This window comes from Rhinolophus hipposideros (assembly GCF_964194185.1).
Source record: "Rhinolophus hipposideros genome assembly, chromosome: 6".
Lineage (NCBI taxonomy): Eukaryota > Metazoa > Chordata > Mammalia > Chiroptera > Rhinolophidae > Rhinolophus > Rhinolophus hipposideros.
In genome coordinates, this window is record NC_138052.1 from 57,377,398 (window position 1) to 57,401,545 (window position 24,148).

The 24,148-nt window shown below is 35.4% G+C and overlaps 1 protein-coding gene across 2 annotated transcripts; it reads left to right on the plus strand.

Annotated features, from left to right (window-relative positions):
* The first annotated feature begins 2,570 nt into the window (after nt 1-2,570).
* On the plus strand, nt 2,571-22,694 carry DUSP19 (dual specificity phosphatase 19). 2 transcript variants are annotated; one of them, XM_081051687.1, is made up of 4 exons: nt 2,571-2,977; nt 7,999-8,045; nt 14,439-14,467; nt 19,432-22,687. In XM_081051687.1, exons 1-4 carry the CDS (start codon nt 2,752-2,754, stop codon nt 19,487-19,489), a joined length of 360 nt encoding a protein of 119 aa, XP_080907813.1. In that variant the 5' UTR covers nt 2,571-2,751; the 3' UTR covers nt 19,490-22,687. The 2 variants fall into 2 exon arrangements, with proteins under 2 accessions (XP_080907813.1, XP_080907812.1); XM_081051686.1 differs by having other exon boundaries at nt 2,580-2,977; nt 14,321-14,473; nt 19,432-22,694.
* Nucleotides 22,695-24,148: the final 1,454 nt, after the last annotated feature.

Consider the following 24,148-nt stretch of genomic DNA (forward strand, 5'->3'; position numbering starts at 1 on the left):
TTCAGTTGCTTAGGCCAGAAAACCTTGGAATTATCCCATTCTCGCCCACATCAATTGTTTTTGCTTGGCTCTCATATATATCTAGCATCTGACTACACGTTACCTCCCCCTCTGCTGCCTTTCTAGCCCAGACAACTGTCATCTTCCAACTGGACCATTGCAGTAGTCTCCTAACCAACATCCCTGCTTCCATTTCACCCTCTCCTCACAACAGCCAGAAAGATCCTTGTGTAGCATAAGCATAATATGTCACTCGTCACAGATTGGGTTTTTCTGGAGGGAGACTGAGGTAGAATTTAGCATGCAGAACTTTTTTAAGGAGTGTCCTTGGGATAGACATTTATGCAAGGGAGGAGAAGGACAAGTCAGGAGGTTATGCAGGGTCAGTGACAGGCTTAGCCAAGCACATGTTGGCCTTTAGAGCTAGAATGGTCCTTCAGAGTTGTTTCAAGTAGGGCTAAGATGGCCAGGCCTCTATGGTCCCTCATCAATCAGTCATGGATGTGGTCTGGTCTGTGAGGGACAAAATCTCAGGCAGCCCTCTGCAGCTGAAGCAGCCTCTGAAGGGATTGTCACCAGTCAGCCAGTAGCACTCCCAGACCACAGGCATTCATTGAAGGGGTAACTGGGCAACACGACACAGGATCTATGACTCCTCTACCTATTTTTCTCTAGTGGCTTCCTATCTCACTCAGAATAAAATTCGAAGTCTTCATCATTTCTCTTTGTCCTCATCTCCTCCCACTCTTCCTTTCACTCACCACTAAAAGCCACACTAGCTACCTGGAAGTTTCTTGATCCCCCTCATCGCCTACCTCTCCCGTACACTCTTGTCTCAGCACTTGGCTGTTCCTTCTGTCTGCAAAGTTCTTCCCCCAGATAGCTACAGGTCTGGCTCCTTCACTTCATTCAAGTCTCTGCTCAAATTTCACTTTACTAGGATGGCCTTCTTTCACTAATTTATAGCAAATAGCACACTGCTCATTCACTCTGTTCCCTTATTTTACTTAATTTTTCTTTTTAGCACTTAAATCATGATCTACCATGGCTATTTATTTACTTATTGTCTGTCCACTCACTACCTCCACTTGCATATAAGCTCTATAAAAGACAGGAGTTTGTTTTTATTTACTGCTATATCCCCAGTGACTATAACAGTGCCTGGCACATAGTACATGCTCAATAAATATTTAACTTCAATTATTTTAGGAGCAGGGCTGTACTCCATAGCAAACGAGAGCTAAGGCATTGGACTGAAACAAACCTAAGTTTTATTTGTTGGTTATAAACATATATGCTGTGAAATGTGAGATATGTTATTTGTTCTTTGTGCATCCAAATTTTGTCAGTTGTAAAATGCATATACATAATACGTTTGTGGTGAGATCAAATGGGCTAATGTGTGTAAAGCATCATTAAGCAACTGATGGGTAACACTGACAATCTAAAAATTGCTTATAAGCACAGTACCCAGCATATAGTAAGTGCTCAATAGTTGGTAGTTTTTTAAAAATCATTTATGATAAACATATGAAATGTTTTGTGATTAGAGTTGTTTTTGAGGAAGCTGTGATTAATTGATGCAAATAATTTTTTCAGTTTATCATTTTAGAGTGCTGGTAGATAGCCTGGGCTGATATCTCACTCTTTTCAACAGGGAGAAATTTGGTTTATTTTATGTCAGCGAGTTTCAACACCGACAAAAATTGTAATATGTGGTGTTGGAGAATGTTTTCATTAAATGCAACTTCTTTACTTTATACATGTATTTATACATTGTGTCTAAGTCCGTTTAAAGTCGCATCTTAAATAAGGAAAGGAAAACTACTATTTAAAGGAATCTTGTGATTTCTGTTGCAAAAGAAATCATCTTTTTGTAATCAGAATCATCGCCCTGTAATTACGTTTTGGAAATTTGGATGTTTGCGTATTTGATTTAATCAAACTGTATGGAAGGACCTGCTGTAATGCTTCTGATAAACAGTGTATATTTACTGCATAAAAGGCCTCTTTCACTGGTGAAAATGTAGGAGGGAAGTCAGAAAATGCTTTAAGCTCTTTCAATTGTTATATACAGAAATATAACTTACCAAATTAATAGAAAAATATCCTTGCAGATTTAAATGGTTACCTCACAAACATACAAAACAGTTTTTACCTAGTAAACGTTCCTCTGGACTATAAAAGCAGAAAGAGAACGTGTGAAGGGCAATGTCCGTTGTATCCCCCCACCCTCCTGTGTTTCCTCTACAAGTTTGCACCGTGACTCCGCCGAAAAACCCAGGTCAGCAGAGACAGCTCACGGTCACTAACCCAAGTGACACACATCGCACACAGAGAGTCACTACTTTTAAAAAGCGAGGAACTATTACCCCTCTCTCCAATTAAGTCTTATAGTTTACCATTCTGCGTGAATGCTAGAGCTGGAGTTAAACAACCACAGTAAGAAAACGCCCCTGCGCATCCACTGAACCTTTAAGGAAAACGCAGCTTTTCCGGAGTCCGGAAGAAGAACGGGCATCCAATCCGCGCCCGTTTCTCAATGGCCAATCAAACTCCGCCTTACATTGCGGCGCTGGGAAAAACCGAGCTGGAAGTCTCTTGTCTCCGGGGGGTTGCCGTTACTGTCACCTGGAGGGCGGTACACCCCTGAGGCTGCATTTGTTACCTGAGCATTCAGGGACAAACACTTCAGCCCTTTTATGTGCTGCCTGGATTTGCTTGTATTTGTTCCTAGTCACTGCTCATGTGATGCACTCCCTTAACCAGGAAATTAAAGCATTCTCCCGGAATAATCTCAGGAAGCAATGCACCAGGGTGACAACGCTAACTGGAAAGAAAATTATAGAAACATGGAAAGATGCCAGAATTCATGTTGTGGAAGAAGTAGAGCCGAGCACTGGGGGTGGTTGTGGTTATGTGCAGGACCTTAGCTTGGACCTGCAAGTTGGCGTTATTAAGCCATGGTTACTCCTGGGTGAGTATGTCGATTTGTCATTGAGTCCTTCTAGTCATGTTACTTTCTCATTTCCCTTAATATGTAATAGTTTGTACTATCAGCTATCCTGCCGAAAAGTTGATAGGTTTCCTTTTTTGAATATGGAACTTCGATTGGCTAGCTAGAAATATTCCTGCTCCCACAATATATCTATAAAAAAACATAGATTCTAGTAGCACGTGGCTCCTGGTATTTGAATTTTAGAAAAGCTTCGTGTTTTTCTAACTTCTCTGGAGAATAACACACTGATGTTGTGTTTTCTGGGATTATGAAAGGATATCGCTTTTTTTCTTACCAAAAATAAAAATAATTAAAAATTATTTTTTAATTATTAAAAATAATGCTTTTATTAGGCAGAACTACAAGTGACAAGTGTTAAAATTATAGAAAAGTTAATACTGGAAATAGCCAAGTGCTTGTTTGCCTGCTGAGGTTACAAACCACATGGAATGCATGCCTCCTCTGGCCACATCTGCGCATGGTGGCTGTTTATACAGTTAAGGAAAAGGTGGACTTTTATTTTATAGCTACGTATGAGTCTGATGGTTTTACTACTTCTTGTATTATGGAAAATGATTTTCTATACAAGCATAGTCCACAAAGAGCAACCAAAGCAGTTATGAAAGCATAATACAAAGTTTTTAGCTTGCCAGGAATATGAATGATATGGTAGTCTTTTAAAAAAAATAGTCAACAATATTTCAAGTAGGTTTGAATCATTTTTCATTTGTCAATAGAGAAATTAAGACTTTGAAAGATTAATGATTTGTCAATATTTATGCAGCCACGCCATTCTTGAGTAAAAAGAATACTAAAACTGTGAATTAGAAATAGCCAGGTACTACATGAAGTGCACACAGCATCTCCCTCCCTTTAAAAATTCTGTGAAGTAGGGATTATCAGCTCCCTTGTACAGATGGGAACTGAATTTTAAATCGGTTAAGTAACTTCCACAAGGTAACACACCTAGTAAGTAACAACCGGGCATTGAGCACAAGTGTCTGATTGACTCCTGCTCAGCATTGATATATAGACTGCCTCGGGGAGTCTAGGTTTTCAGCTCTCCTCTGCTTCTAACTTATGAGATGAGCTAGTGCAAGTCATTTATCCTTTCTGGTCCTCCAAAAAGCTATCTGTAAAGCTGAGGTAACAGTACCTGCTTATCTCATAGGGTTGTTCTGAGGTTGTGAACGGTTTTTGAAACAAATCAGTTGCGGTATACATATGAGTTGTTATTGTACATGTGTATTATATGAATTATTACATGAGCAATCTTTAAATTCACCAAATAAATATCTGCAACTAGTTTCTGCAGCCCAGTGAAAAATTAAGTGGGTCATCTAGCTAGTCTGGAAGATTCAACCAGGATTTGTACACCATTTCTAGGAGAAAATATGTCCAGGCACATTTTCAATTATTTGGCTTTCACTATAGTAATAATGGTTTTAAATTATTGTAGAATTTTAACATTTGCTTATTATTTTTTTATCTAGACTTATCCAAAGTGAGCTGATAGAGATAGTGTTCTCAGATTGGCGTGGAACCCTTCCCAGGATCCTGGGAGGGTTCTGGAAGGGGCTGGTGAAACTATTCCTTATATGGTCCCGTTTCTGGACCAGGAAATGGGATATTTTCATCAGGTACAACCTCATTTTTTCTGACAGGTAGATGGCCCTTTTTCTGTCTAGTTACAAGTGCCTTATTCCTGAGGGACCCATAGATGGTTACGTCTACAGTTCTTCCACATGAATGATGCAGGGGTTGCTTCTGACCAGACTAGGTTTCTTTCTGGACATGGAATTGTTTCTAAGTTGCTTCGCAGAGCCTCCTTCACCTCTTCAAAGCAACACAACTCCAACCCAGCACTACATGGCAATTAACTTTTGTTTTTGGTGGGGAAGAAGGAAAATGGAGAGCTATTAAAATATAATCTGTCTTTTTCAGTTAGCTCATAAATTCAAACAAGCTTCTGCCATTCAAAAGTTTTACATAAAACTTTGAACTAGTATCTAACAGGTTGATAAAAGATCTTAGTCAGTGGGCATTTTCGTCCTAGGTTTTGCAAATTATATATACATATATATATATATATATATATATATATATATATATATATATATTTTTTGCAAATTATATTTTTACAACAAAAATCAACAGGATTTTTGGATCAATCTGACTTTATTTGGAAAAGTAGAAAATTCCATTTCTCTTGGATAGTTAAAAAGTGCACTCATTATTTGTCATACCCATTCTATTAAGCAGTCCCAATTGGTGACATTTTGAGTTCTTCAATTTCAGGTAAAAAGTTTGGGATTCTTTGTAAGGTTATAGAGAATATCTGAGATCTCGGAAGCCCAGTATTCATGGTGGTCAGATAATACATTAAATTTGTATGTAGCTCCTTATTTTGTAAAATTCTTTCACAAATGTTACATTACCTTATTCTCATATTAATTTATACTATTTCTATCCATTTATGAGTGTTCATGCTGACCAATTTTCTGAAATAAAACATTTCTCTTTGGAATATCATTTATTTCCCTTTCAGTAGTATAATTTTTTTTGGTTTGTTTTTGTGATGATGAAAATAGCGATTTGTAAGTTAAGATATGCTACATCAGAATTTATATAATATTTGGTATTTTCAGAAAAAAGATCTCTTAAAAAATAGAAACAGGATTCTAGAGATCTTACATAGCCTGTTTTTTTTGATGCAGATAATATGATTGCAAAACACTGAAATTGTTAGAAGTCTCAATTCCAAGAGCATATATTCTTTCTAAATCAGTTATCTGTAATACTTCTATAATAAAACTTGACCAAGATAATGAATATTAGTGATTTCGTAAGTGTCAATGTACAATGTGCAATAAGTGATTATTATTAGACCTCTTTATTTAGTTGTATTTCTAGTCATCAGCTTTTTAATTATTTTTAAAATTGTCACACAGTAAAATTGACTCTTGGTATTCAATTCTGTGAATTTTAACATAGGTTCATGTAGCCACTGTTAAAATCATTAAACTCTTAAAATTGATATTTGTTTTTAATCTTGATAAAGATAGTTTATAAAAGGATAACATTCTAATTTTTCAAAACAAAGGTTTAAAATAACAAGTCATAATGTATGATTTACAGTGTTTATTTCTTTTTAATGATAAGTGTTTATCCAATAAAAGTTTAACACAAGACTATAACACAAAGCAACCATTTAAAATTGGAGAAAAGCTGATGTTTATATCTAGAAATTAGAGAGAATTAACTTAAACTGAATATTACCAACTATTAGATGAAACACACAAGCTGATTACCTGAAATCCATTTGTGTTGACTAAAATTGTTACCTCCCCACTGTTAACACTCATATAATTTACTGATTGAAATGGCACAGCATACAGGTTGCATTTTTTTGGTCTCAGGAATACTAAATTTGTCTTAATATAGTCATATTTGAAAGTCATGTTCAAAATATGGCAGCCAACTCTGAAATATAATTTCTGTTCTGTTTGGCACGCAGGCGTTTGAGTGTGTTTAATGTATCCAGCTTTGATAAATGTAATAATGACAGTCTAGGGTAAAGAAAGGAAAGAATTTCATTCATGCATGTTTCCTTTTTTTTTTTTATTTCAAAGACTAAGTATAATAGAATTATTATTTAAAAATGACAGGCATGTTAAACCACCAAATTTCAATTAATTTATTTGATCCCATTTCCCCCCTGGAGATAGTTAGGACTTCTGATAGAAAACTGAGAAAATTTTTTACCTTCTGAAGTATTTCAAATGTATAGAAAATTACAGACAATAATATTACAGATAATTACGTATCCACCATCCAGCTTTAACAGTTGTTCGTATTTTGATAGGCTAACTTTTAAAGTAGAATACAATTACATGTAGACTCAGTAAGGAGTTGTATTACCAAGAGAATACTGACCAACCAGCACATTTGCTGGCCTTTCAGCTACTTAAAATCATATCTGAGAAGCTGGCAGCTTTCCCAGAAAGGTAAGGTAAGAAAAACAATTGTTTATGGAAATGGAACCTAATTTAGGAAACTGAAATACTTGAAATCTTTAAATAATCAATGCCTTATTTTTTCAATTGTACAATTCACTTTATTTTAATTAGTTATTCTCCTGTAAGCACGTGCTTATTAACTAGAGTCATTTTCCAAGTGTGGGAAATCTGGAAAGCCAACTTTGACAGGAAGAAACTGTAAGAGTATACCGCAAGTGGTACACGGAATGTGGGTGGAATTTTATAGGCCAGTACTGTTTGTTTTAAGCCACTGGGTCTTCCCAAATCAGCTGGTACTAAAGTCACTCTGTGGGTGTGTTTTTTTAAATACCATTTTTTTAATTACAAAAAGAATAGATTTTTATGTAAAAAATACAAATAAGCATAAAGAAGAAAAAATCACCTATAACATCACTGTTAACATTTTGTTCTATATAGTTTCTGTCCATTCTAAGCATACACATTTTTTTGTTTTTACAAAAATAGATGATGGTATTTTGTATTGTGCTTTTATCACCTAATATATTGGGATATATTTCCATGCCATAAATATTCTACATTTATCATTTCTAATGTCTGTATGTATTTCACTACATTATTGGACCATCTTTTACTTAACCCAAACCCTACTATTGAGCTTTTTTTAAAACAAGATGAGAAAACAACCTATTATCAGGTTATTTGTTTTTTGTTTTATTTTTGTGGTATTACAGACACTACTATGATGAACATCCTGATAGCTGATTTTTGTAACATCCAGAACTTTTAGGACAGATTCCTAGATGTGGGATTTCAGATTCTAGAGTATATATAAGATGAATATTTTTTAATGAATATTTCCAAATTGTCTTTCAGAAAATTGGTCCTTCCAAGTTGTGTTTTTAAAAATAATTGAATACCTAACAAAATTGTTGCAAAAATTGGATAGAAAGTCAGGATGATTATTTTTATGTTCAAGGTGATATGATTTATTTCTTATAGGATCACAAGATGCTGCTCATGATCTGGATACACTGAAAAAGCACAAGGTAAAAAATGTTTCTGGTCTGGCACCATGTATCGGAAGTATTTTAATTGTTACATTTATTTAGGAAAAATTGTGTCGGTTCATTTCAGAGTTTAATTGGTAATATTTTTGGCTATTATTTTAATAAAGTTGCAAAAGTAATCGCATCTAATTCAAACATGTGCATTTATAATCCATTTTTTCAATTTTATATTCTCTTAATCTCCCTTCACATATCCTCATGAAACTGATTTTGAACGCACATCTTGCTTATGTAGTTCCTCTGTGTGGGATAGAGTTTCCCTTCTTCTTGCATAAGACCTACATAGGCTTTGAGTCCCCACTCACATATCTCTTCCTCTCCAAAGCCATTTCCTCACATCCTCCCACATACAACTTGTGATTTATTAGTAATTTCAACATTTACTGATAATATTAGGCTGGTGCGAAAGGAATTGCATTTTTTGCAGTTATTTTTAACCTTTTAAACTACATCTACTTTTGCACCAACCTAATAATTTTAGCCTTCTACTATTTTGTCAAGCACTGTTTTAGGGTCATGGAACTACTATAGTTTAAGGAATGCAAGAAGTTCTTGTTCACATGAAGCTTATGATCTGAAGGGCAGGGAGGGGAGAAAGACAAGTAGCTATCATACATGGCATTGTGTGCTTTGATGGGGAAGTACAGGGCGCCGTTGGAGTGCATAGAAGATGACGCCATATTTGTTTTGGGTTGGGTCAGAGTTGGCTTGGGGATGAGAACAGGGAATTTTTCCTGGAGAAAGTGATGTTGAAGTTTTGCTCTGAAAGGGAATGGGGGAGGGAGCAGACAGAAAAGAGGGTGGGGAGGGAACAGATAGAAAAAATGGTTTGTGTGAAGACACGGAGGTGAGAGAAAGGCTGATGTTCTCAGGTATGGAAAAGCAGTTCAACAACGCTGGAATAGAAAGTGTGAGATAGAGGGGTACCAGGAGACACAGTCAGTGAGATAAGTGTGAGCCAGATCATGAAAGTCTGTGTAAACCAGAGTAAATTATTTGGACTTGGTCCAAAAGACAGTGGGAAGCCATTGAAAGGTTTTTACCCAGGGATCGAACCTGCATTTTAGAAAGATTGTTCATTAGAGGCAATGTGGAAAATAGAGAGTTGCTCAAGCTTGATGGGAGACTAGTTATGAGACTGTTGCAGTAATCTGAAAAAAGATGATGGTGGCTTAGATTAGGATTCAGTAGGGGTAGAGAAGTACATGGATTTGAGGTTTTTTTTTAAGAGGGTGGAATCCTCACAATTTAATGATTAATTAATTAATTACCTATGAGACAAGGTGGGGAGGGGAGGGAGAGATTGAAAGAGAAGGAGGAGTCAAAGCTGATATCCACATTTCTTGGGTAACTAAATAGGATTGGTGCCATTCCATGAGATAGGGAACAAAGTAGGGCTCAGTTTTGAACATTTTTAATTTCAGATGTTGTGAGTAATCTAGGTTAAATTATTCAGTAGTCAATATGGATATATTGTGCTGAAGTTCAGTTGAGAGGTAAAAATATAGATTTAGGAATCTTCAGCTTATACATGTGATTGGGATGAATGGAGTAGATAAAATCATTTGGAGAAAGGTATAAAGTGAGCTGAAAAGAAGGCCTACACAGAACCCTGAGTAATACCAAGTCATAAAGAATGGTCAACGGAAAAAAGAATTTGCAGTCAGAAAGGAGGATGTAGAGAGATTATGGGAAAGTAAAAAACAAAACAAAACAAAAAGTCATGTTGTGGAAGCCAAAGAAAGAGAATGTTTTAAGGAAGAGAGAATCAGTGGTGTCAGATGCTGCCAGAAGTTTAAGTGCAATTAGCACTAAGTTAGGTCTGTTGGACTTTGCAATGAAGCCATTGTTGGTGGGAACAGTTGCGTTTGAATAGGAGGCCAAAGCCAAATCAGATTTCAGAAAATTGAGAAATGGAAGATATGATGGCAGAAGAAAAGAAGAAAAAAAAGAAGGAGGGGAGAATGGAAAGAGCCAAAGGAGGGAGATGGGAGAATTTTGAGCATGCTTTAGGGGCTGATGGTGGTGGAGGAAGGAACTGAAAATACAGGAGAGAAAGAATTGTGACCAGAGGGATGGGCCAAGAAAGTACTAGGCAGTTTAATCCCAAACACAGGTGACAAAATGAGACTTAGAAAGGATGTAGGAGCACATCATCCATTGTAGTAAGAAGGCAGAAGGAAAATATGGGTGAACATGTAAGCAAGTTGTTAAATTGGATGGTAAGATGTGCGGGTTCCTATGATGGCTTCTGTCTTTACTATAAAGTAGTAAGTGAGGTGATCTGCTGCAATAAGGAAGAGATGGTATGCCTGAAAGTTATAAGAAGAATAGGGAAAGATTGAATGAGCTGATATGGGGAGTAAGGGAGAGAGCCTACTAAGGAAATATAGTTGCTAAGCATTGCTCAGGGTCCAGAGAGGTTGGCTCTCATAACTTTGGCATGAACTGCAACGTCCTGTGACTTTTCTCCAGCAACGCTTAACAGTCTGGGTATACTTATACTAATCCACTTTTACCAGACTGGTTCAGGGGAGGTAGACCATGGACTATAAACCAACTAGAAAAGGAAGTAAAGGCAAGAGGGGGCTCATAGATAAGAAGAAAATAGAAAGATTAAAAAATTGACGGGCTCTTGTGAAGTCTAGTGGGAGTAACTCAATGAAAGAGCTGGAAAGATAAGAGCAGATACCTTAATTTATGGTATTAGACTTGGAACAGTTTGGGGCATTGGCCTTGAAGGGGTGGGACTGAAGTGGAGCAATGATGAAAGTCATTGGAGATGAAGTAGTCAGAAAACTATTAAACCTAAATGGATACTGATATCACCTAGGATTATGGTAGGACTAGGGGTAGGATTCAGCCAACTGAGAGTCAGGTGCCCAAGGAACACAAGGTATAGAAAATGGAATAATCAGTTTGTATGAACCTCACAAAGCAAGGATTTTTACTGGAGGGTGGAAAAGAAGTGATTTGGAAGAGCAGCCAAAAGAATGCAACCCTACCCCTCACCCATGAGGTAAATGAGTGTTAGGCCTCCAGGAGATACAGAAATAAAGAAGGGGTAAGGTGCTTGCTCTTAAAATATTATACTTTGAGAGGTAATACATTCTCTGAAAGAATTGAAACAAGGCAATGAGAGGAGTTGGAGGGTAGCGACACAAGTCAGGGTAGGCCTTTCTGAGGGTATTGTATTTCAGCTGAGACCTTATGACAGACTTGGCCCTGCTTAGGTCAGGGCAAGAAGTCTTCAGATTGAGAGAATAATAGCAAATGTGAAGCTTTGCAGCCGGAAACTAGATCAGAGATCTCTTCCTCCCTTCTGGTCCTATAACACTTTGTTCTCCTATAGCTCTTACACCTCTGCTTTGTATTATTACCCTCAGTGAACATGTTTTCTCCTTCTCTGTTATTCCTCAAACTTCTAGAAGATAGATAGGTAGAGACCTTGTCCGACTTACCTTTGTTGCCCGCATATCTAAGAAAAAAATTTTGATTGAGTTGAGGCTAAAAATTTTATGTGATAAACACTTGCAGTTAATTTCTCCAAGAAAATAACTATTAACCAATTCACTAACTAATTTGATATGTTTACTTGTCAACTTACTTGTGTTTAAACTGGACTCTCCTTGTTTTGTTATAATAATTCCTGCCTGACAATAACAGATAATGGCCTGCAATTGTGTGAGGATATGAGGATTACTATGTTTCTTAACAGGAATGCTCTTAAATCAATATTTTAACATAAGTAGAACAAGGTTCAACATCTTACATTAATGAATTAATATTTCTTAGGGTAAAAACGAAAAATAGCTGATAAATTTGTTCATTGTCAAATACTGTTATTGTTTATCCCCCTCTTATGATACATCAGTTCAAATTCCATTTCATCTTGGTGACGTGTATCAAGTAAGTGTTTAAAAGGTCCTTCTCTCTCTGTATACGACCTGTTAAATGCTTGGAAGAAGCAAAGGTAAACTGAACAGCGGAATAGAGGGTTTCTAGAAAATGTAAGGATGCTGCAAAACAAAATTATTGACTTAAATACATGGCACATTTCAAAGGGATATCCTAGAATTCAAGTAAAATGCTGTATCTAGGAGAAATTCTCTGGTGGAGGATCATTTCAGAAATTTCCGTAGGAATTTCATTAGTGTTGAGATATGGTGATAATGGTTGCTTTATTAATAAGCTACTAGAGAGCCTCGTGTGTGCCAAATAAAGCACTATAGAGGATAGAAAACTGAGAGTAACATAAAATGTTCCCAGTTATTTATTGTAGCATTGTTTATAATAGCAAATTATTAAAATCAAACCATGTGTCCATCAATAGGGAATTGGTTACATGGACAATAGACCACCCACATCATAGACTTGTATAGAGCTGTAAAAAAGAACACATAAAAGGATCTCCAATGACTGAGATGAAAAGATCTCCAGGATGTATTTAAATGTGGGGAACCCCAAGGTGTTGGCTTTGTGTAAGAAAGGGAGTAAATAAAATATTTGCAGAAAGATACTCTAAAAGAATGTACAAGAAACCAACAATGGCGGTTATCATAAAGGTGGCAGACAACGGAGTGTATAGGGACAGGGTGAGAGCAAGACTTGTTAATGTTTCTTTTTATAATGTTTTATTTTTGAAACAGTGCAATAAAATAATTTTTTTTAATTGGAAATAATAATGCCTAAATATGAGGATTAAGTGAGATAAACTGTATGCCTAACACATACTAAGTACTCAATAAAGGGGCTATTCTTATTATCTCTGTTGTAAAGGGCATCCCGAGGGACAATCGTCTGAAATTGTCCTTCCTTCCTTCTAGCTTCTCCCATCTTGTCTCTATTTAAGAGTCTCTCTGGAGTAGACATTTGAGATTTTTTTCTATTGTCTTTCTTCCTCGGAGCAGTTAGGTTAGTAAATGGCCTATGGCTCTCTCTTTATGAGGCCTAGGTCCCTGACTGCCTTAACCAATATTCTTTTGGTTGTGAACCACAGAAACCTGGGCAAGGAAAAAGAATGCGTATGATGATTTAGGGGGATCTCTGGAACCGCAGGGTAGAGAGTGGCCAGAGAATGGAAGGCCATTCAAGATAGCCCCGCTCTCCCACTGGCGTCATGGTCCCTCTCTGCACATGTACTCTATTCTTCTCATTTGTATGCAGGACTTTTTTAGCTTCTCTGAGCATGTAATAGAAAATGGCTGTCTTAAAGCTCACTTGGTGGATCATTTTAGCTGTCTTTTACACCTATTTTGTAAATTTTTAAAGATAGTGATCCACCTAAGCTGTCAGGTGTCCACCCAAACCCAGTCAGCTATGCTGGAGGGAGGAGTGAGGGGCTGCCAGAGATATACCTGTGCGGGAAGTTGGGGCAGGAGAGGCAGGGCTGGACAAATACTCTAAAATATGTGTGAAATACATGAAAATAATGAGATCAGGCAAAAATCTAAGACACATGCTAAGAAAGAGAATAAATGCAATGAGAAGCATGTTATAACAAGAAACACTGACTCATTTTTCTCTTCCATTTAACCTTTGGATTCTCTTAATGGACTTTTCCTGGCTCCTTCCAGATGCCTGGTGGATAGTAGGAAAGGGGCTCGTATGCATACATGGAGTAGGAGGTTGCTTATGTTTACCATTTGAAAGAAAATCCTTCATAACCATCCCACCTTTAAACCAGACTACTTCATCAGAACCTCTGGGTTGGAGGCCCTGGGGCATTCATATTTTTTAAAAGCTTACCGGGTGATTCTAATGTGCAGCCACACTTGAGAGCCATTGTACTTAAAAGAGTATGAAGGAAAATTGGGAAGTAATTATTGAAAGGGAAGTTTGTGCTGCTGATACACTTCCCTTAAGTTTTTTACATGGACTTTCATGGATTTATTCAACAAATATTTTAACTAATTTCTGTGCTAAGGTCACTGCTCATTCACAATGCTTATTTATGATAGTGAGTAAGCTAAACATGGTCCCTACCTTCATGGAGTTTCTAGTATGGTGAGGGAGACAATCTCTAAGTGCTAATGGCTATAATAGGGCAAGTAGAGGGTGCTGTGGGAACATATAGAAATAGCACCTCTGGTGAGGGATGAGGCAGTCAGAGACGGCTTTCTGGAGGAACTGTTAGTCAAGTGAGTCATGCTTAAATTGTTTATTCTTGTTACAGATCTCAACATCCAGTCTCTTTAATTAACCTAATTCATGAGAGTTTTTTTTTTAATTATCTTTTTTTTTTTCTCTTTAAGGTGACTCATATTCTCAATGTTGCCTATGGAGTTGAAAATGCTTTCCTCAGTGACTTCATATATAAGAGCGTTTCTATCCTGGATTTGCCTGAAACCAATATCCTGTCTTATTTTCCAGAATGTTTTGAATTTATTGAACAAGCAAAAGTGAAGGTAAGTTTTATTTTGATCCATAGTTCTTCAAAAGCAGAAAATTTAAAATATGGGTCCATTATCCCATCTTTATTCTTTTTGTAATAAATATGTAGAGGACCATTATGAAGTTTCCCTTCCAACAATATTTTATTAATTCCTACAACTATTTAGTTCTCTAACTGCACTTTTTTCAATGATATATTTATTTTTAAGATTAATTTCTTATCTTTCTATGTCTTCCTGAGAAATGTTAGGAGATCAAATTCTCCATTTACTGGATTTTCCTGTGTATATATGTACTTAGATTTCCTTTGACAGTTTATAACTACCTGCCCTCTGACCAGTTTGCAAGATAATCAGGTAGACTACAGGGAAAAAAGCTGCTTTAGTTCTGTTATTTATTTATGAGAATTAATTTGCATTCATTTTCATGGCTGAGGTAGGGATTGTGAATCTGCATTTTTAACAATAAAATTTTAGGGTGGTCTAAAGGTTAGACGTGTATTGCTTTACTGAGATTGTATGAAAATGCTGAACAGAAGCTGTCCATTGGTTCTCTGACTATGGAAGACCATCATACAATACATACTTTGATCTTGATATTGGATCCAAGTCAATACTCAGACAGGCAGGTTTTCTAGGTTGGCTGTTACCAATAATTATACCTTGAAATGATATTATTTTTAGTCAGTATATAATTCTTACAAAATTTATATGAGGTAAATAGATGGGAATATAGAAGCACTTACAGAGCAAAGCTAACTCTCTTGGAACACCTAACAATTGACAGTTAACATTAGAATCCAGTTTAATTGAACTCTAATGATCTCCCTTCTGCCTTTTCTCCTTCCCTTTCTCTCTCCCTCTCCCTTCCTTCTGTTCATTTAGTAATATTTATTGAGTGTCATATGTGCCCAGCACTGTTCTAAGTGCCTTCTCTGGATTACCTGGAAAATATAAAACTATTCAACCCTACCATTCAACTTTATTTAATAACAGATATTTGGATGAAAGAAAAGGAAGAGGTTTTCTAATTCAAATCCTAATGTTGGCCGCTCTGTTCTCCTATGAAAAATTTGATAGGCTTTAGCTTGTAACAGTCTAGGCTGCCAGTAATTAGCGTTAAAAATTAAATTGATGCTGTTTCTGTATGCTACTTCTCTAAGGAGATGTAGAATATACCTTAGATGGTAAAGGAAAAATATAGACATCATTCATATTCATATTCTAATATATGTATTTGTTGCAAGTCAAAAGTGGAAAGAGTAATAGTTAATTAATATAGTCCTTTGCTTGAGTTTCTGGAAAAACAGAACCTGAGACAGGATTAAGAGCTGATGCTTCATTTGATAGGTGCAGTCCCTAGGCAGTGCAACTGAGATGGAAGGGAAGTGATTCAGGGAAGGGTGAAAAGCAACGTAAGATGTGTTTAACCCTGCTGAGCCCAACTTCACAATGAGCTGACAGTGACAGCTGTGTGCTCCAGACGTCTCCTGGCCGGGCGTATAAAGGAACTGCACCTCAATTCAGACTTTGGGAAGGAGGGAAGAGAGAATTGATTTGCCTGACTCTCTGTCAACTCCTGTTTGCCACTGGTCAGAGTTTACCCATGGGAAGGTAACCACGCCCACAATTCCAGGTTACAACTTGACTTCTTTAGTAGCCACCTTGAAGCAAAACGCAGAGCCCTGTGGTGTGACTTTTCATCCAAGTTCAGAAGCAGCAAGGGTATAAAGAACTCAGGGTGTACCTGTCTGTGCAGAGACTGCCACTGAGAAAGGGGCCTTTTGAGGCAAGCACAATTCAACAGGTCTAAGAGGAGGGGCACTCGGTGCCACAGAGGTGACGGCTGCAGGGGAACAAGCTTAGGGTCCATGAGATGATAGCACTGAAAGAATCTGAGGAGATACACAAAACATTTCTGCTACAAAATGTACGAGAATTCTATAATACATTCTAACTTCTCAAGCCTTTTCTTTTTTAAACTTTTATTTATTTGTGTTTTTCCAGGACACTTCAGCGCCAAGTCACGTAGTTGTTTCAGTCTAGTTGTGGAGGGTGCAACTCACAGTGGTCCCTCTGGGGCTCCAACTGGCAACCTTAAGAGCATTGCGCTCTAACCAACTGAGCTAACCGGCCGCCCCTCAAGCCTTACGTTTTATACTAGGATCTGAATCTCAGCCAGTATTTCCTTGCCCTGAAAACTCTTATTGTTTAGATTAATACACATTTGGTTTTAGCAATAGAATTCTTGAATTGTCTTCATTCATTTTTTTCTAGACAAGATCTCTTCATGACTTTGTCTAATCGTATATGCAAGTATTATTAAATCTGATTACTCTATGAATTGCATATTTCAGAACTACCTTTTTGGCCCTAGTTTTCTGGTTTTATCTGTTTACATATAGCTGCCAATGGAGTGTCTTCTATTTTCCCATGTCTTTCCTCATTTCCTTCTGTAGTGTTTGTTTCTCTGCCCTTCCTCTATCTCTGCCTCATGCCTTATTTGTCAGGTTTATGCCTAAAGGGACAGAAATAAACATGAGAGGGAAGTAGTAAGGTAACCTTTATAGCCTCAAGAGTTCTCTGGAAAATTCACTTGGTCCCTTTTATATGTGTGGAAGGTTTTGTTTGATAGTATAAAAATGTGTATTTGATATTTCATATTTACTGTATTACTTATAAGATGTGATTTTAAAAACATGATGTGTGTAATCCATATCATTGTAGAAAAATAGGAAAATACAGATAAAATTAAGATCACCCTAATTTCCAAAATTTAGACATAATCACTGTTAGCATTTTGATGTTTTCTATAGATTAAAAGACTCATTTACAAAAGACCTGAAGTTGGCTCAATTAATCTTTCAACAAATATTAATTACTTATTCTGAGAAGATATGAGGGATACATATTGCTGCCCTCAAGGAGCTTGCAATCTAGTTCAGAAGCTATTACTAACAATACAAGAACAAAGAAAGCTTGATAAAATGAAATATTGTAACCTAATTACTATCTGCCCATAGCAAAATGGTGATTTGAATTTTTAAGAAAATGCTTTCTTCTCAGAAATGCAGAACAAATTTAATTGATTTGATTAGTAAATATTTATGGAATATCTACCATGTGTCAAAAATTGCACTAAGTTCTAGGCATACAAAGATGACTGAGACAGTCCTTGGCCTTCATCTCACTCAGAGGAAGGCAGGCTTCTTAGACCAGAAGCCAGAGTTAGCTGGGCCAAGAAAAAGAGCAAAGGCCTTCCAAGCAGAGGATAATAGCAAGTGCAAAAGAAAAAACTGCTTTATAAATTATTTAATTGTCCCTATTTTGAGTTCTGGAAAGGGGATATAAAGCCGATATTTTCTCAAAATACTTGCAAGGACAGTATGATTCCCAAGGAATAATAAAAGGCAAATAGGTAAATTCAAAAGCTACAGAAACCAATGGAGAGATAACTGTTACAAAAAGAATGTAAGAAGAAAATGCTAACACTATTAAATCTTAGCTAAAACTGGATGCGTAGTATATGAGACTGAAAAATAAAGCTAGCTTCATTTTCAAAGACATAGGTATGGATCATAAAATAAAACTGACTAGTATGTAGTCAGAAAATATTAAAAATGACACTGAAGAGTTATCTCTTATTAAGGTTATGATTCTAAGTTTCTTTGAAATATCTAACTTATTTTGAGCTAAAAGAAGTTCATTACTAGTTTTCATCAGTTACTGTAATATGATTTTAAAATATCTTCAGTCTCATAAAAATGAAGTATTGAAAAAAGTGAGAAAAATTTCGTATATTTGTGTTTTACTTTTCTTGTACAGAAAGTTATATCTGGAAATGACTCAGAAATGTGTGCATAGATGAAAACAATTGAAATGATCTTTTCGATATGAGTATTTTCAAAATATTAACTAATTTGTTGTGAATGAGATGCACTTGCAAATTTGTTATAACAGATCTAGGAAAGGAATTTTGCAACAAATTTATGTTTCTGAGAAAACTGTCTGTCATAAACATAGTATTGTTAATGTGTGGTTTGGGTAGAGTTTTTAGTTGTAAGTTTCGTTTTTTTCCCCTTCCCCTGTTTCCATCTGTCTTTTGTGTTGTACCAAAAGAGGAATCAGGAAATGAAGTAATTAACATGTCTAGTTCTGTAGGGCGTGCTCACAGTTCCCTACATTTCATTTAGATCATTAACTTTTTAAAAGCCTGAAATAAGCCAACCTGTATCAATGGTGTTCCATCAGATCTATCACATTCATTATTAATGCAATATTACCCCCACCAGCATTGGGCCTGCACTGTGTCCCTTTTCACTTGTAAAGTATCATTTGCAAGTTACCCGAACCGTTTTTCATTTATTGACCTCATGCTGGTGTCAATTACCTTTTCCACTTCACATTGTCATGAGCTTTTTGTGTCATCATTTCACTACCTCATAAGTTTAACTATTTTTTGAGTTACTTCCTTCCAGCATAAATTATATCTAAGGGTAGAAAAATTTTTCCTTGCTGATCATTTTACATGTAGATTTCCAAACTAGTGACACTATTAATAGTTTCTTTATAGGAATACTATGTGTACCGAGACTGTCTCCGTCTTTCTGTTTAGTTTATTATTACAGTTTTCTTAATGTTTGCACATCTATTTCCTGTAATTTTTCTCTTATTTATAGACATGTGGCTAAGTTACTAGGCTTTTATGTGCAGTTTTACTAGATTACTTCAGTTTAAAGGGTACTCTTTCAGAATTCTAAATACATCATCAAAGCATTTCAATCCTGGGGGTTGGTAAGAGGTGTTGGTTGACTGTTTTCCCTCTTTCCTTACACGAATTGTATTTTAATAATTGAATACATTGATAGAATGAATATTTTTATTTTATAATTTTAAATAGTGAAAGAATGTACGATAAATTTAATAACCTCTCTTAAATGAATAATGAAGAGCTTTGTTTCATTTTATTGCAGGATGGAGTGGTTCTTGTTCATTGTAATGCGGGAGTTTCTAGGGCAGCTGCAATTGTAATAGGCTTCCTGATGAATTCTGAAGAAATCTCGTTTACTAGTGCTTTTTCTTTGGTGAAAAATGCAAGGCCTTCCATATGTCCAAATGCTGGCTTCATGGAGCAACTTCGTACATATCAAGAGGGCAAAGAAAGCAATAAGTGTGACAAAATACAGGAATTAGAAGGGGACAACAGTTCATGAGTTACATTCTAGCAGATGATGGACAAGTGTAAATTCTGAGTTGTCCTCTATAGCTACCTTTCCCCCTTTTTGGATAGTAGACTAATAAAAAATGTCCTTTTCTCTTGCATTTTTCAAGTGGAAGTGGAGGTCAATCGATTGTCCTGAACTAGTGTATAAATAATTTTTAAAATTATATTATGTATTCTTTGGTATTATGTGATTAAATGCATCTGATTTGCTAAGGGAGAATAACAACGTATCACCAATAATTGATTTCTGTAGAAGGAAAAGGTTTAAATTTAAAATCTATGTTAGAGCATGGAAAGATTAAATCAGTTGATTAAGACTTTTGGTATTTTTCTATTCCAGCAACTGTTTCCATGAAGGAAAAAGCTTGAAATGCTACTTGACTTACTATTTCAGAGGGGGATAAATTTCTTTGTAAATAATTTAAGATTAAAAACCAATACCCTAAACCTTCCAAAAGAGGTAACCAAAATGTGAAGGTTTACATAATAGTTACATAGTAGTTACCATAGTCACAACATTTTTATGTCCTTTTATGAAAATGTACCCACTTTTCATTTTGATTTTAAAAAATTTAATTATATTCCCTGCTTTGATTTTTTACGTTTTTGTATAGCTTTTTCTCTCTTATAGTGAGTTTATGGTTCTTTATTGAGGTGATCTAGTCTCTTACATTGTGTGCTTTTTATCCTGGGTTCCTAGCATTCTGTTTTTGGATCCCATAATTTTTTGATCTCCTTGGATCATGTTTTATACTGAAAGATCATTTTTCAGATTTTATTTGTTCAATGATCTGTTTTCTAGCTTGATATTCTACTAGAGAACATATTTTTAAGGAAAGAATGGTTATAGTTTTGTAAGAAATTTTAAATACATTGTTAGACAGCCTAAAATGATTTACAATTTTATCTCTGGCCAGAGACTTTGAATAGTTTCTTGTTTTTTAAATTACGTCTCCATATTGGCAAGGCTGAACTTATCTGTACACCATAAATTTGCTTATTCTTTGACTTATTCAAAATAAAATGTACTTAAAATTAATTATAATAATTAAGATAGGATTTATTTAAGTAGCCTTTCATGACTTAGACAATTTCATTGTCATTTAGATTTAATGACAGTTCTGAGCTCTTCTTCAATATATATTAGAGAGAGTAAGCATATTCCCATATGTAAGTTGAAAGTGCATGCACACACATTGAGCACATCATGCGTTTGAGAAAGCAGGCTTTCTTATGCTGTCAGGAGCAAAAAGCAGAAGTGAGAAGTGCAGATTATGTCTCGAGATAGCTTATAGCCTGACAAGATGCCATCACATGCAAAGCTATGAACTTTGCTCCTGTTAAGCAGCAGCGTACATGTAATCAACCTACTTGAGCTGTATTGTCCACCTTGTCCAACCAAGGTGGACAGAATCACCTTAAATATGAAACTGATGTATAATGTTGTCTCTGTTGCTGAGGGTTTGCAGGTTGAACCTTTTCCATTCACATGAAAACATTTATTTAAACACATTTTCTTTTGCTAGGTGCTGTTTAGTTTTCAGCCATTAAATGTTGTGACATGAAGCCTTGAATAGAACTTGTTCATAATGTAATATAGTACTTATTTCTGTAGTTTGTGTGCTTAGTTTTTGCCTCTAGTGGTTTGGTTATGGTACAAGCTCATATTTTCTGTATCATCTACAGAAGTGTGTTGAATATTTCATTTGATCTTAAATGATAGTAGTTTGCTGTATCTAAAATAGATCAATGAGTGTAATTCAGTCTTTTAAATTAGGGGTACTATGTAAGGCAATGATGGGTCATATATATAGTATGTTTATTGTTTCCCATGGATATAAGGCACTCTGTCATACCTAGTTATTTATAAAAAGGAATTTTATCATTATGATGATTTATCTCACATAAATGAAAAAAAAATGTATATCAAATAGAGGGAAAAATATTTCAAGGAGTTTTTACCTGTATTTTAAAATAGGTTTTGTCTACCAATTTTTAAAGGGAAGAGGAAATGAAAATATTATTTATTTTTAAACATTGAAAAGAAATATAGAGCCTTCCTAGCAACCTGAAAAAGATGAGTAAAACAAAGGTACTGAAATATATGATAAAATTCTGTTTATTTGAGGTTAATATTTTTAAAATATTTTGCTAAAACTTTACATTTTAATATAGGTTTGTGATTACATATAATTTGAATTGAAAACCAAGAAATATTTAAAATTTTTGGAAAACCGAAGAAATCTTTTTTTTAAGTCTTTTGGATAAAATTTAGACCATTATTTTAACTCAAAGACAAAGATTTCAGAGGAAATGGGAGTATAGTATTTAAAATTATTATTGCAGTTTTACTTCCACATCCTTTTTTCCCTGTTGAACCTTGATTGACATGTATGAATAGCACATTCAGATAGTATGAATATGTATTATGCAACCTAGGTAATATACTTTAATTCTGATTGATAATTTCAGTGGTGATGGGGACACTGCCAGGACTTGTCACATGATTATTAGTAACTCAAATGGTTCAAATGTATATAGCAAGTCCCCCTCAAAGGTAATTTATCCAGAGTCTTGAATGTAGCAAGTATAAATCAGACCTTATAACTTTACCCAGTGAGTTAACTCAATAAATTGACACCTTTATAAGCAAAGCCATAATACATTCTAAAATAACAGAAATGTAGCACAATGAATTATTTGTTTTTGCCAAGTGACTCTAAATAGTTGATTTTTCTGCCCAAAGGAATCTGAACATATTTAGTCACCATGTAATTATTTAAGAATATAAACCAGAAGATTTCAAAGTTTTATATTCTTGCAATACATTCAATAGAATTTACAGTTAACAAATTTATGGTTTGTTTTCATTGATATACTTTAAAAGTAACGTAAACTTTTCTATTTCAAGTGAAGCTTGACTTGTTTTGTATCCATATTTGTAATTACCCTTTATCGTTTCTAGGTATTAATGTACTTTAATAAAATAATAAATTTACTATTTCCCCTGTTAATACCTTTATTTCTTTGAGTTTATTTGTTTTAAAAGATTTAATACTGACTTGCTGTCAAACTCTAGGTTAAAAAATCTGTTGACAGGATACAAAATTATACATTTTTCAATATAAATTTGTTTCAGGTCTATGGAGATTTGTTGGTTCCAGGCACTTCAAGAAATGAAAAGCTAACATAAAATCTTACAATTAGCATTACTGTGAATAAATTGGCATTGAAAATTCAATGGAACACGCTAGTATTTTAAATCAAGAGGTGTTGAATTACTCTCAGATTAAATATTCTAACCATGACAGCACTGAGATTATTCGGACATTGTCTGGTACCCACCTCCCACATTCACACATTACTTCTCTGACCTACTCATCATCTGCTTTCTCCTCGCCAAACTGGCCTCTTGGCTATCCATTCTTTGAAAATGCATAATCAAGGCCCCCACTTCATTACCTGCTGTTCCCTCTACCTGGAACACTTATCCTCAGAAACATCAGATCTTTGCTCAAATGTTACCTTCTTAGTAGAGTCTTCCCTGACCACCTTATTTAAAATTGCTCCCATCCCTAACACTTTTATCCACCTTATTTCAAATTGTTTCCCTGACCACGTTATTTAAAATTGCTCCCATCCCTAACACTTTTATCCTCCTTCCTGTTTTATTTATGGCATTGCCCTAATTTTATCACCAAAATTCTACATATTTTACTTATCTTGTTGTTTTTCCCATCAAAACTTGAGTCCACCATGAGGGCAGAGGTTTTTACTATATTGTTTATCTGTACTAGGAGTATCGCTTAACACGCATTCAAAAATTGCTTGTTCCAGAAGGAAGGAAGACAAAAAGCTGATGCATGTCTCCCCAAGTTATGTAAGTTCTGATGTTACTTTTTCACTTCCAACACATGATAAGAACCATTTAATTGATTAAAAGATAACAGGTGAATCAGCTAAACAGATGTTTCCTTTGATGTTTGGCTACCCCCTTTCTGACAGTTATTTACTGTGATGAAATGATTAGAAAAATCTCATAAATTTCCAAATGTAATATTTAATTTATAAAGACATACCTTTCATCATAATTATTTATAGAGGTCAGATAATGCAAATAACTAACAGATCTGTATGTTTCTGTACACTGTCCCTACAACTTAAACACCACAAAGCTCTTTTGGAGAGCATCTGTGTGCTGTAGGTGACATCACAGTCTAAGAGACTAACAGCCCGTGCTACACCAGTTACCAAAGGCTGACATGATGAGCACATGAGTGATAGGATGTTCCCTCTCCTTGCTCTCTGCAGGTGAAAAACTCCATCCTTTTCCTAAAGTCTAACTAAAGGTGGATATGTTTTTTCTACACTTCAATTTTTAAAAAATCTTGGTTTTTATTTTTAAAGTAGATGGATGGTAGGAATTTTATATACAAATAGTGTTATTAACAGACATTTATAAATAG